Source organism: Uloborus diversus, chromosome 7, assembly GCF_026930045.1.
Source record: "Uloborus diversus isolate 005 chromosome 7, Udiv.v.3.1, whole genome shotgun sequence".
Classification (NCBI taxonomy): Eukaryota; Metazoa; Arthropoda; class Arachnida; order Araneae; family Uloboridae; genus Uloborus; species Uloborus diversus.
The window spans coordinates 33,466,858-33,482,055 of NC_072737.1; the positions used below are offsets into that span (position 1 = coordinate 33,466,858).

The 15,198-nt window shown below is 32.8% G+C and overlaps 1 protein-coding gene across 1 annotated transcript in view; it reads right to left on the reverse strand.

The window, feature by feature from the left end:
* Positions 1–214: 214 nt before the first annotated feature.
* LOC129225679 (fringe glycosyltransferase-like) overlaps positions 215–15,198 on the reverse strand; it is a 51,901-nt gene continuing 36,917 nt past the window's right edge. Inside the window, exons 8-10 of the mRNA XM_054860153.1 lie at positions 11,634–11,728; positions 10,940–11,022; positions 215–952 (exon numbers count right to left, since the gene is read on the reverse strand). Of these exons, the coding sequence (XP_054716128.1) occupies positions 898–952; positions 10,940–11,022; positions 11,634–11,728 (233 nt within the window). The 3' untranslated portion in view covers positions 215–897. The remainder of the gene's footprint in view (positions 953–10,939; positions 11,023–11,633; positions 11,729–15,198) is intronic.

Here is a 15,198-nt window from a genome sequence, read left to right on the forward strand (position 1 = left end):
TAGCAAATTTAGACCCTCGTTGCACAGATACTAGGGCCTATGCAGTCAAACCATTTTACCTGAGCTCATATCTAGTGGGAATGAACCTATAGCTAGAATTTTGTCCGAATCCGTGACCCTCAAGGTCGTGCCGTTTGGTCGTGAGAAAGAAAGAAAACAAAGTAGTAGTTTTAGAGAACAGAAATGTGTGTGTGTGTGTGTGTTACTATTTTTAAGGTCATCTGAAAAAATATTTAATCAACAATCTATTGAAAAATGATAGTAATTATTTTATATTAAGCACATAAATATGATAAATCAGTAAGTGCATTGTTAAAAAAAAAAGGTTAATTATGCTTTTGAGCAGGCATTGTAAAACTTCAGAGCAATATGGCTAGCTTCAAAAAGTAATAAATAAAATAAACAGTAACTCATTTGATTTGTTATTTATTTCACTTTATTTTATTTTATTTTGACGGAAATGTTAAACTTCAAATATCAATTCTGAGAATGTGCTGACAGAACATCCTATATATTCCAAAATTTGTGGATTGCAAATAGCAAAATACCTGAAAATATCAGTTTTCTACGAAGCACAATCAACACTACAAATAAAAAAAAACCAACTCATGATTCAGACTTTTGAGAAATGCTATTGTAGAATTCAAAAGTTTGTCTTATAATTTCTCAGGGATTTAAAAAGAAGAAGAAGAAAGAAAATAGCATAAACAAACAGATCATATCAATTACTCTTTAAAAACAAGAGTGTTTAAACATGATTTAGATATGTTAATATTCTTGAATAATTTGTTAAACAATGACTTCAATAAACCTTTTCCTGTTCCAAAAAAGGCAAAAACACATTGGCATTTTTCACTTTTTGAGGGACATAAACACACTTATTCCTATTTACATGTATCAGCTGGGACAGAAACTGAAGTTCGGAAAGAGATGGCAATGTAATGATAAAAACCTGTAAAAGGAAGCAACATCATGATTTCATTTGAACATATTTTTCATTGTTTAAAATCAAAATATTATGCGAGTCATTTCTGAAAGTTGATAAAGAATATTTGATTGGGTTACTTAATTTTTCATATGATAACATAAATAGGATAATTAAAAGAACAGTCCCACTGGAAAACTATTTCTAGTTTGTGTACATTGAACAGGAACACGACTATTAGAGATGAACAGAATATCCTATTTTGCCAAATATCAAATACTGAGTATTTAATTAAATTTCTAACTGAATATCAGGGGCTCCCCCCTAAAAGCAAGGGCATCCCCCCTGCCCAAAAAAGAGAAAAATAACCCCTTTCTCACCCCTCAAATCCCCTCCCTAAAAATTTCATTGACCCAGTCTGAGCTATGACCTTCCCTTGATAGGCACCTCTGCAAATATTTAGCCCAATATCAAAAATATCTGGCTCTAATATTTAACTCTAATATTCCTATTTTTAAACATTTGTATCTTTCTTTTATGAAAATTAAATATAGCTTATCCATTTTATATCTTTTATGAAGAGAAAATGCATTTCCATTTAAAACCCTAATTTTTATCTTCATTTAAAAAAAAAATAATAATAAATGATCAATGGAAAATAAATTTTGAAAAAACATTCCAAGAGCAAAAACTAATTAGTATAGGGCATGGCTAATTTGGTTTATGTTTTATGTGTAATTCTACATAAATTTATAAGTAGTTTTTTCCCAAACTGATAACTGATAATCATGGTAATATGTTACATGATGAATACAGAATCTTGTAGAACCTCTAATGCTCCTGAACTATAATTTACCATTATTAAACTTTGATTACAATGATTAATTTAACTGGGGTATAATAAAGAATATTTCATATTTTAAATTCTTTTTGTTCCTTCCTTGCCATTGGGGGGGGGGGGGAAAGTCATTTGTGAAAACTTCAGTAATCAAGATACTGAGACGTTTAATATTCAAATATTTTCTTCATAAATTATTATTAATGACCTTTTAAATAATTTGTGGAAAGAGACATTTATTTATTTATTTTACTTTTTTTTTTTGAAAAATCAACAGTTAAGTGACTTTACAAATTTATGAACATTTAATATTATTACGTTTTTTTCTGGTTATTGTTCTGTATTAAAATGAGTTTATTGTGGTAAGGTCGAAGTTACATGTCATAGATATTTAAAAAAAAAAATTAGAAGCAACAAAATTTGAATTTCACATCTTTCTCTTACATCAAAATTGTTTTGAATGTAATAATATTAGTTGTGCTACAATACTGTAACTTTCAATTATTGCTATTAAAAATATGCATTTGTTTACCAATTGTTGAAGTGCTAAATTTGGTTACTATTCTGTTGAGGGTGACCAGGGTCCAACTAACTGAAAGTGAGGCCCAAGGCCCACAATGCTTTGGAGGCCCCCCTCTCTATTCTATCACATTAAGTCAATGTAAAATAATGTTAAAATAGTGCTTAACATTTATTTAAAAAAGGATTTTTTCATTATTTTTACAAAAATACATTAGTTTTTAATGCTATACATAAGTTTTTGAAAAATTCAGCACCCCTTAGAAAGGTGAGGCCCCAGGCCCAGGCAGCCTGGTAACCTTTCTAACGCACAGGCCCAGGCAGCCTGTGCGTTAATCAGGCCCTGACGGTGGCTGATACACTGCTGCTCTGACTGATACACTTTGTGGCAAAAAAATACCTTCAAAAATCTTCTGACGTAATTCTTGCTGATTCTTATGTAAAATAACTCCTTGAATCCAAATACGGCCATTGTTTTCTCCCATCAAATTCCATTTCTTCGAAATGGCAATCCCCAATTTTTTTTAGCTTTCGACAGTTTCACGGTTATTTTTATGTCGAGGGAAAGAGAGCATTATATTAGCCATTAAAGACTCTTCTGAAAGGCTAGAGAGATGCAAAGATCAAAAGTACGAACATAGAGTAGTCTATTCCTGTGAAGAGGTGTGATGCTCATAGCGTTCCTTGGTGGTCAGTAGAAATTTCTTGTATGCAGAAGCAGCTGAATGCAGCCAGGAGAGGGTATCAAAGGGCCAAGAATGCTTTGTTAAGAGATGTATACAGGAAAAGTTATCTTGAAATCAGGGTTCGGTATAATGCCAAACTGGAAGAAAGCAAGCTTAATTCTTGGAAGAAATTTCTTAGTTCCAGGAAATTTTACCACGTCGTTCCAGGATACAATTGAAGCTTATCATGAGGAAGTCGTTTCCTCGTGATTCCTCTGTTTTGGATACTTCTAGTCACAAAACATTTTGTCAAGGGGCTACTTTACCATATGATGCTGTTGCTGATGTACCTTTCTCTAAAGCTGAAGTTGATTGTGTGGTTGGGAACTTGGTCCTGAACAAGACACCAGGAACGGACAGGATTACAAATGAAATGATTAAAAATTTTCATATTAGTTGTCCTTCTTTCCTGCTGGCCCTTTTCAATGAATGTTTAAAGCTTGGTGTATTCCCTAGAGTTTGTAAAAAGGCATAAGTTATACTTCTTCCTAAGTGTTCTGATCTTGCAAGCACCCATGTTGACAATATTCGGTGTATTAGTTTGCTCCCTTGCTTGGGAAAGTGTCTTGAGAAGCTTTTGCATGAATAGATTGAATTATCATTTGCGGAAGTTTGGTATACTGTCTGAAGATCAATATGGTTTTACTCCTCAAAAGTCAGCTGAGGATGCTATAATTCCTTTATGTGACATTGTTAAACAGGGTTAACGCAGAAATCTTGTTACATTCCTTGTTTTCCTTGATATAAAGGGGGCATTCGACAATGCATGGTGGCCAGGTATTTTGCATTTGCTGAGACTTTCCAAAGTTCTAAAAAATATCTACTGCCTGCTAAATAGTTTCTTTCAATCCCGTACTGCACTTTGGGTAACATTACGGAAAAATATGAGTTGGAAAGAGGCTGTCCTCAAGGATCGGTAACTGGGCCATTTGTTTGGAATCTTATCATGAACGATTTGCTTTGCAATCTGTCAAAGTTTTCGAATTGTCAGAAAATTGCATTTGTGGACGACTTGCTGTTAATCGTTCAGGGTAAGCACTTTAACAATGTTTGTAGTCTGACAAGAGATCCTTAACTACCTTTTTAACCGACTTCAAAAAGGAGGCGGTTATCAGTTCATACCGTATGTATGTTTTTTTTTTTTTTTTTGTCTGTCCACTCATAGCGTCTCACCTAGTGAACCGATTTTGATGATTCTTTTTTTAATGGATAGGGGATGGCTCAACTTAGGCTCCATTACTTTGTTTGACCATATTTGTTCTTTAGAAAAAAAGTTATGGGCAAAAAACAGTAAATTTTATGCAATTTCCCTATTAAATGATTAAAATGATGTTGTAGCGAAGTTCACACTTTTCTTCCGTGGATAACGGTGGCTCAGCGGTAGAATTCTCGCCTCCCACACGAGCGACCCGGGCTCAAATCCCGAGCAGGACAAAGTGAATTTTACTAAAATTTCATTTCTACTGTTTCCCGTATTTTCTCGAATGTTCTATTAATTTCAGTATCTTTTCAAGTCTGGAAAGTTCCAGCACTTTCTCAAGTTATATAAGGAGATGTAACGTTCATTCGTGGTTCTGAATAAAGATCTTGAGTTGAGACTAACGAGTATTCGCTTCATTTGGCTTTCACATTGTCTTCGCTATCTTCATCTACGCGACAATATGAAACTCATTGTTATAAAAGTTTGGTGCCATATAACAGTAATGATAATTTTGAATAAAGACTTTTCTAAAGCAATACAGTGATATAGAGCCGAACTTCTAACTAGGTAACTTCTTACTTTTACTGAAATATCTACATTTACACTAAAAAGAATGAAATAAAAAAATTTTGAAAAAAAAAAAAAATAGAACCAACTTCAAAATTGCTCTAAAAAGTGAAAAATAATTTTATTCTTTAAACACCATCGATAATACTTTTAAACATAATTTTTGAAGTTGGCGCAAAAACAAAAAGTAAAACCCATTGCAACCATGCTTCGTTCATATTGTTATCAAAAAATCATCCAAAGTTAGGAACGAAACATTTATATCGTTACTCAAATATGCTGTCATCAATGCGTAATGCATGTGGTAGTGAAGAAACTGGGCCTGATTTAATTTATAGTTGTAACTGAGTTATGGCTGTGAATGATTTTATCGATCATTTTTGCGTCAACTTCAAAAATTATGTTTAAAAGTATTATCGATGGTGTTTAAAGAATAAAATTATTTTTCACTTTTTAGAGCAATTTTGAAGTCGGTTCTATTTTTTTTTTCAAAATTTTTTTTTCATTGGTCAAGGCTTTTTAAACTGGAGTTCAATCCTTCGAAGTCTAAAGTGACGATGATCCACAAAAAATCGAGGTCAGTCGAGAAGATGGACTTGACTCTTGGAAATGAACCTATTTGAAGAGGTGCAACAGATGAAGTATCTGGGTATTATCGTGGATAATAAATTGAGATGGAGACAACACATTTCGTATGTGTCCAACAGGTGTGAAAAAGTTCTTCTTGGCTTTATGAGAATTTCCAAAAATGTTTATGGTGTGAAGACTGACGTTCTTTAAACTAATCTACAAGCAGGGCATCGTTTCACTTATTTCCTATGGTTCAAGAGCTTGGGGGAACTCCTTGCAGAAGAAAACAAATAGTAAACTCCTCAGAAGAGTTCAAAGAAGATTTCTGATTTGAATTGTTAGGGCATACAGGACAGTTAGCTACGATGCACTTTTTGTTATTTCTGGACTTCCGCCTATCGATTTTGTCATTCTAAACGACATTGAGGCCAGGGGTATGATGTCCAAACCTCGTCCATGCAATTTTTTTGAATGGCAAGCTACCCATCTCCAGTTTACCACATCCTTCGAGTAGAAAGCCCATTACTGTTGTAAATTATGACAGTATCATTCTTGATTATTATAATTTAACTTGTTTTACGGATGGTAGCAAGTTGGAAGGCAGAGTTGGGCTGGCTTTTGTTGTATATGAAAATGGAATGGAGAGAGAAACCGTCCAACATCGCATACCTGATGAGTGCTCGGTTTTTTAGGCAGAGCTTTCGTGCTTGAATCTTGCAGTAAAATGGCTTCAGAATTTCTATAATACGTGTGGAACTGTAAAATGTATCATATGTGTAGAATAAAAACTACCTCCTAGCGAACGAACTGGAGCGGGACCCCACAAATCCATATAACATTTATCCAACACATTATTAGTTAATGTTCCGTAATTTCTGTTTAAAGAAACTCTAGTAGATTTAGCAATTTTACAAGTCGCACAAGAATCGAAATTTCCCGTTACGTTTTCAATACCTTTGACACTATTGTTAACACTCATATTTTTTAGTAAATTAGCATTAACATGACCAAATCTTTTATGCAGATCATTTATGTTAATGGAAACATTATATGCATTCACATTAAATATTTCAGATTTCCTATAGTTAGGTATACCGTAAATAACATACAATTTCCCTACTCTATGAGCTGTTAAGAAATATTCATCATCTTTAGTAAAAATTCTCATTTTATTATTACACCAAATTATTTTGTACCCCCTTAAATCAATATTTGCACCTCCAATTAAATTCCTACGCATATTAGGTGTATAATAAACATTTTTAAGAATTAATTTCACAAAATTTCCATTATCTTTTACATAAAACACTATATCACCTATGCCCTTTATTTCACTAGTGCAATTTTTTATCCCCAATTAAAACTTCACGTTTAGATACAGGATAAATGAATTTAAACCATTCTTTGTTGTTGCAAAAATTTCCTGTTGCTGCACTGTCTATCAAAAATTCCCCGAGTTCTATCGTATCTTCATTACTTGAGACTGACGAATTCTGCACTTCCATATGTTCCGTGTAAAAAATGCGGCTGTCTGGTTGAGACGATTTACTTTTGACATCCGGTTTTCTTCTGTTCTTGAAATAACAGTTTTTAGATAAATGATTGTTCTTTCCACAAAATGTGCACGGCCCCAGAAGATTTCGTTTTTCATGCGATGTTTGCCTCAGCTTGCTTCCACTGTTAACGCTCGAGAACTGACTTTTCTTCCATTTAGAGGTTGTATTCAAATTCGAACAGTCTTCCAATTTGGAAATGTGTGCGTTATCTACGGGTAGATATCCCTCGTCTTTCATCTTTAACTGAATTCTTCCCGATTCGCTTATTAACTGCTTTTCCACATTGTTGTAAGTGAATTCATTATCATCCAGGCGATATAATATTTGAACAAGGTTTTCAAACTCTTTGGGTAGTCTTCTAATTAACTGAAATGTTACTAACAGTTCAGGTATTTCAAATCCAGCATCTTTGATTTGAAGTTGCTTTTCCTTTACTCTTTGGCAGAAGATTCCAACTGTTTCTTCATCTGGATATCTCAGTTCATAAAATTCATCGATTAAAGTTGCTATACGAGCGCGGGAACAAGGTTCGAAGTTTTCCTTTAAAATAGTCCAAGCTTCTTTTCCATCTTCGGTACACTGAATCAATTTTAAATATTGCCGTTCAACACTTGTGTAAATTGTTGTGTAAGCTCTGGCTTTCCTCTGCTCGAAATTTCTTATCAGTGCTTCCGGGGATGTTTCTGCTGGTTGTTTTGGTTCCCCGACGATGAATTCCCAACATCCTCTGTCAATTAGAACAACTTTTACATCACACTTCCATGAACTATAGTTGAACGCATTCAGCTTTGGAAAGTCGATACTACTGTAATTTTCTTCTAGGCTGTTCTCCATTCTTTTCTGATATATCAAGTCCAACAATATGACGAAAAGTCTATAGTTATTTATCAGGGTTTTTAAGGCCCCATAACCAATGTAGAATATATTACCGCTAATAGCGTTAATAACTTACATCCACCATGAAAATAACAATTTCCGTCTGTTGAGATCAGAAGACACTTTAAAAGCAAATTTTTTATTGAAGATATTATAACATACATGAATTTCATATCTACGATCTTTGTTACTAACCAAATTAACGGCATAACCTTCTAAAGCCAAAACAAAATCTTGTTTCCTTAACTTATAAGGACAGAACATTTGCATAATTCAGTTCACGGTTTGCAGTGATACTTTTCACTTTAAAAATATATAATAAAATATGCAAATGTGCTTTCAAATGTACGTACGAAAAACAAATTAAAAAAATTCTAACAATATGTACTGATTCATTGTCCTCCCTTTTCTTATTATGCAATCCAGCTAGCACCGAAAGACTTGTGGTGGAAGTTCATTCTATTCTTAGTGTGCTTGAAAATGTTGCTGATGTTCATTTCACCTATATTCGAGGTCATTGTGGAAATTTCGGCAACGAAAGGGCAGACCAACTTGCTAAGCAAGCGACAAGGCGCGGTATTGACTTAAACATGGATATTCCTGAGTCTCACTGAAAGTTTTTGGCAAGGGAAAAAACTATCGCAGACTGGAACACGGAGTATCTTGCCTCCTCAAATGCACGGTGGACAAGGAGGTTCTTCCCTACTGTTTTTTATCGTCAGCAGTGCAGCTATTTTTCTACAAATTTTAAACTGTCTCAATTTCTCACTGGCCATGGAAATTTTAAAAGTTACTTGTTTAGATTTGGCATTTCGCCAAATTTGATTTGTGACTGTGGAGTTGGCGAGCAGAGCACTGAACATGTTCTTCTGCACTGCAGTTTACAAGATGGCCCTAGGACTGTCTTCAGAGAAGGTTCGGAAAATTTTTCCTTATGCTTACCTTGTTTTCTTGGCTCTCTTGTCCTGGATTGTTTTCTTGGATCTTGTTAAAAGATCTGAGACTTTTGTCATCTTGTCTGATTTTGTTAACAGTCTAAACTTTTAAAGTTTCAACTTTTTAAACCTAACTCTTGTAAGCCTCGTGGCATACTGTGTGGAACACGAGGAGTTTTTAAATTGTATTAAATAAAGAAAAATAATAATAAAAAAGTACGAACATTTGGAGCAAGTTGGGGGGACTCCTTGGAAAATTCTCCCCCCCCCAAAAGCGCCCATATAGGGGGGTAAGGGGGGCTCCAGCCCCCCTTAGAAATGAGAACTTCCTTGCTTTTAGTACTTTTTCCTTTGCAAAAATGTAAAAACATTTCTTCTCCAGCAGTTAATGAATAAGTAATTAAAAATGTCAAATTTTAATGACTCTAATCTGTCCTGAAATCCGTTTCCATGGGGAAAATATCCTGCTAAACCATGGGGAAACTATCTTAGTCCCCCCTTACAATATTGCATATGGGCGCTCATGCTCCCCCCCCCCCCCCCAAAAAAAAAAAAAATAATAAACTATAAATCATCGAAACAGATTTTTTTATTTTTCTAAAGGTTTGTTTTACAAAATTGTCACTTATTTTTGGGCATAAAACTGGAGTACAGGATTCAATCCTATGAGCCCCATATCCAAAAAAAGAAAATATCATACAGTAAGAAAAAAATTAAAAGATATTAAAAGCATTGCATTTTGCATAATCAAAAATGCATTGTAGATCGTCAATAAAGGACCTCCATGTTTTATTCAGCTTATGTTCATAGATATAATTAGGATTAAAATAAACCTAAGTATGCTTGTAATATAGCATTAATGAATATTTATATTTCTGGGGATGCATTGCCGCCATTGTTTTTTACTATATCAGAAGTGATAAACAATAGAGCTGGTACATCCTCAGAAACATAAACATATACATTAATGCTACTTTATAAGCATACATAAGTTCATTTTTAATCTTAACTTATATCTGGTAATGTAAATTGAATAAAACGGGAAGGTTCTTTACTGAAGATGTAGTGTAACTTTGGTTATTTAACATGCGATGCTTCCAATATTTTTTAAATTTTGTTTTTTACAATGTGAAATTTTTTACACCCTGAAGAAAGCTGTGTTTTATTTTTTGATCCAGACCAGAAACCAAGCAATCCCTGGTCCGGGGATTATTTAATGGGCCCCAGTCACCATAAAGGAACACTGAGTATCTTCGACCAGCTGGAAATGAAGGTGCGACCCTTCAATTAGGAATCAGAATGGCATTGAACTCATATACACTTAAAACGTGGGGGAGGGGGGATGAAGTAACTGCACATTAAGGCACAATTGAATTCACAACATAACAAGGCAAAAAATAATGAGCCTTAACAGTATTTTATCTAATTTTATATTACGCAGCTTTCAATGGCGAATATAGCATGGGTGACACCCGGGGCAGTAATTTGTGGTGTCAGCTCCCCTCCCCCCTACAAATGCAAAAAAAAAAAAAGGTTTTAATGTTCTCTGCAAACATGAAATTCATACAATATTCAGAAACAATTGCATGCTTTTAGAACAAGAGAACTTAAGAATAGAAGTTTATTTTAGGTTCCTTTTAGAGAGGTAAGTTTAATTTTCATTTATTGAATAGCTATGGTAAATTCTTTAGCACTGGTTTAGGGGCGGTCACTTACTGCTTAAATGTTTGCTTACTTAGTTTCATTTTAATTTTTATAAAATTATTTGTAATTAAACAATATTTTTCTTGCTAAAATAATAAATGAAATTGTTAATAAATACTTTTACAAAATTAAACTGTTTGTTAATATTAATAAAATATGTATAGAACTTATGTTCATTTTTAAGTTGAACATATATTTTTTAGAGTATTAATTTTTTTTCCTAACTTCGATTTTTCCAGCATGTTGAAAAGGACCAGACAGGTGTTATTGAAAATCTGGCGACCCCCGAATTTTGCGGCATGCCGGATAATGTGGGGTAATACAGTATTAAAAAACATTAATTTTTTTTAGCAGAAGGGCAATCAACCCCTCGGACCCCATCAAAATGACAAGCAAAAACCACAGATTCCTTCAAATTTATCTGACCTTTCCATCACGAAAGTGAATTAATGTTTTTCAATACAAAAAATGCTAAAAACAAATCAAGTTTTCACATTTATTGATTAAAGCACTGATCAAATACCTGGTAGGATCCACTTTTTCATCAAAACCATCAATTTGTAAAACATTCTCCTCTTGGCCACTTCTAGTGTAGCTGAAGGATACCTATTATCAAATGAAATAAAATTGAATTTTTTAAAATCCAGTTAAATAAATATCAGGGTTCAAAAATGATGTTTTCGAAAATATCAAAATATACGATATTTTGATATATATCGGACATTTTGATATGTATCCGATATTTTCAATGAACACAAACTTACGACATTAAATAGTAACTGCTTCCTCTACCATCTAAAGAAGTTGATAATCACCTGTACTTATGAAAAAATCATTTTTGTTTATAAGGTTAATGTACTTGGACAGTAACTATTACAGTAACTATTTACGCTTTTTTTACTTAACTACAAATAAATCAACAAATTAACATAAAATAAATATAGATGTTTAGTTAATATATGTTTGATGAAAAATAAAAGAAAATTGTTATTAAACTTAAAACTTTTGTTTAATAAAAAGTTACTCTCAATCAACAAATCAGCATAAAAAAAGCATAAATGTTTAGCTAGTATATGAAAATGACAGTAAAGAAAATTGTTATTAAACTTAAAAACTTTTGTTTAATAAAAAGTAATACATCAGCAAATGAACTGACCATTTGCCTATTGGAAAATGAGTATCTAAAAATTGAAAATGTACAGCAGAATTTAACATACTTGATCAGCAAAAGCCTCTTGCTTTATAAATTTCATAGGTTCAAAGTGGGAGTGAAATAAATTTACAATTGTTAACTTTTTCTTCAGAAGGTATTCTAAAAAGGAAAAAAATATTTTTTAAGAGAGAAATTTTATCAAGAAAGAGCATTTAAAACACAAAATAATTACTCATTTCAAACTCACAAATTGTTTTTGAAAATATCCTTTACAGCCATTACCACTTCAACAAACATCAGTTTGAATAAGCCAAAATAGTATTACATAAAATACACTGCCAGCTCAGTTATTCCATCTAAGTACAGCAGTTTCGTGCTTTTTAGCACTCACCAGCCCGGAATAGGAAGTAACTGAACTGTAAGTGGTATTCCTCCTCCAGCTCAGTTACTTCCTATTCTGAGCTGATGAATGCTACAAAAGCACGAAACTGCAGGTCCTCGGATAGAATAACTGAGCTGGCAGTGTATTTTATGTATTTCTACCTTAGCCCTGGCTTAGGGCAGTAACTTACTACAAAATAATAGTATTATAAACTTTAGAAATTTAACTCAAGTGGAAATAATAAAAAAATTTATTAATGAGTTCTTTGAAAACAAAATTGAAAACTTGTTGATGTGTCTGAGGGTTCATGATACAGAGGCAGAGTAAATTCAATATTAAATGGTATACAGCATGCCATGTGTAAAGCATATAAAATTAACTCTTTGTTTATTGTATCAGTTTTGCTTATTCCCTGCACATATTGTACTGGTCTGTATCATATCATGAAATAAAATGCATACAGAATTATATAAGGGTAAAACATTTTCAAGGCTATTGCAACTTATTTTTAGTTTAATACTGTTTTTCAGAACTATTCAACACATCCCCCGCCCCCATTTTAATAATTTCTTTTTGCTTTTAGTCAAAACAGAAATTTCATGATTTCGCTGTGAGTCAAAAAAGAAATATTTTGAGTAGTCCCTTGCTGCTGTTAGCAATAAAAGCTCTTTTGTCTCTAGAAATGAAGTGATTTTATTTATCCCAAATTCACACAATGGAGCATCAATAATTTTGAGCAACCAACAACAAATCATTCCATTATTTGATAAATTATAATCAAATATTTGTTTGAATGTGATTCTGTAACACCTCATTATATTTTCTAAAAATATATACAATTTTTGCATTCCATCGAAGCCAATCTAATCAAAAAGTTTTAAAAAATTAAAGTCCATTTGGAATCTAATGAGCAAAAATGAGTCAATTTACAGCCTATGAGTAGAACTGCAGTCAAAACTGATCTGGTAGGACCCTAAGTCCAAACTAAAAAGAAACTTTAATACACACAAAGAAGGCATTACACTTTAAGTAAAAAATTTATTTCACATAATAAAATTTTAAATCGAAATGAGGTCACATAGGCACATTGATGCATTTTAATTCAAAAAAAAAAAAAGAACTCAATCAGATTGTCAGTTATTGTAAACTGCGATCAAAACCAAGTTTTTTAATAGGTAAAAATTATTTTCAAATAAAAGAAGAACCGACTTCAAAAAACAAAAAGGAACTGAAAAGTAAAAAAATATGGATCACACTTGAATACAAATTTTTACCCAAACGTATAAATCAAATTTATTTTACAATTCCTGTACAAAAATCAACTAAACTAAACACCCAATTATAAATTAAACACTGATTTTTATTACCGTACGATGAATTATTTTAATACCTAACTAATTATATACAATCTCTTAATTTTTAATAACCTTTTGAAGTCTGGCCCTCCTATAAACTACTACCTAACGTAAATGACAACCCACATGAGTTGAACACTAATTTAACTAAACGCGAAATTGGTCTTTAAATCTAAACTAACTCAGTTACGTTAGGAGGCCTCGACTTCAAATGGTTATTAAAAATTAAGAGATTGAATATAATTAGTTAGGTATTAAAATAATTCATCATACGGTAATAAAAATCAGTGTTTAATTTATAATTGGGTGTTTAGTTTAGTTAATTTTTGTACAGGAATTGTAAAATAAATTTGGTTTTTACGTTTGGGTAAAAAATTGTATGTAAGTATGATCCATTATTTTTTACTTTTCAGTTCCTTTTTGTTTTTTGAAGTCGGTTCTTTTTTTATTTGAAAATAATTTATTTTTTGCTTTTTAGTGGTGTAAACATAAAATAAGTACATAGGGTAGAGTATGTGGTTAACTCTTTACGAACATCTCGAGTGAGAAAGCACAGGAGTCTGAAAACAGCTAAGATGAACAAAATAGAGAAAGAAAAAGAGTACAGCGTCTCGGAGACTTCCGAAGACTGTGAAGAAATGCTTTTTCAAATGCGCAATTATTTACAAAGAAAATTGTCTTCATCAATCATCATCAGTTTGACTTGATTAAAGTATGCTTTCCGAAAACAATTCACGAGTCACCAAAAAACAACCTAAATCCCTTTGACTTTGCCCATAGAATTTGAAGGGTTTTCTTGATTTTTCAAGGATTCCAGCTTCAGATACTGATTTGATGACCACGGGATCACCTGGGAAGTATATACCTTTTCAAACGAGAGAAAAAAAAAAAGAATTTTCCAAATTGGTCTTTGCATGTTTGAGTTTAGAGGGGAAATACATAAAAAGATTCTGACGAATTGAGAACGTCCTTTTAGAAGTCGGTTAAAAAAAGAAAAATTCTTAATGTGCATAACATTTTATACGATTGGCAGTAAAAACTGATCTTTGTTCCTCTACAGGATTCATTTGTGCATTAATCTAGTTAGAGTCATTTCAATGTCAATGATTTTTCTAACTATTTTATATTTCACAATAATACGTGTGACGTAACTCGTGAAAAAAATCACATTTCTCTTTACTAGGCCCCGTTATAGATCAATACCACACTAGAAACAGAGTATCTACTGTGATGTTGAATATATGAAGACCAAAATACTACAAGAACAATGATACTAAATGAATTTCCTGCTTGCTTCAGAGGAGTCTTTATTCAAAAATTGGGATATGACTATGAATGATTAATGCAGGGGAAATAGGGAGGAGGGTACTCACCCAAAGGAAGAGCCCCCCTAAAAAGGAAAAATACCCCTCAAAACACCCTCCCTCGCCCATAAGGGGGCACCCCTGACTAAGATTGTTTTATGGTACTTTCTTTAACAATGAGTAAAAAAAAGTACCTTTGTTATATGGGGGGCACTTTCTTTAACACCCAGTTATTAAAAAAACACTGATTTTAATTACTATACGATGAATTATTTTAATACCTAACTAATTATATACGATCTCTTAATTTTTTATTACCTTGTGAAGTCGGGGCCTCCTATAAACTACTACATAACGTAACTGACAACCCACCTGAGTTGAACACTAATTTAACTAAACGCGAAATTAGTCTTTAAATCTATCCTCTCCCTCGATTTCTCCAGGATCCCTTATACCCGGATTCGAAGACCATTAGACGACAGGGAGAAGTATACCGTTTCAAACAGAAAAAGAATTTTCCTAATCTGTGCAGGCGTCTTCTAGTAATCGAGGAGCATACTACATAAAAAAATTCCAACTAAGTCTGTA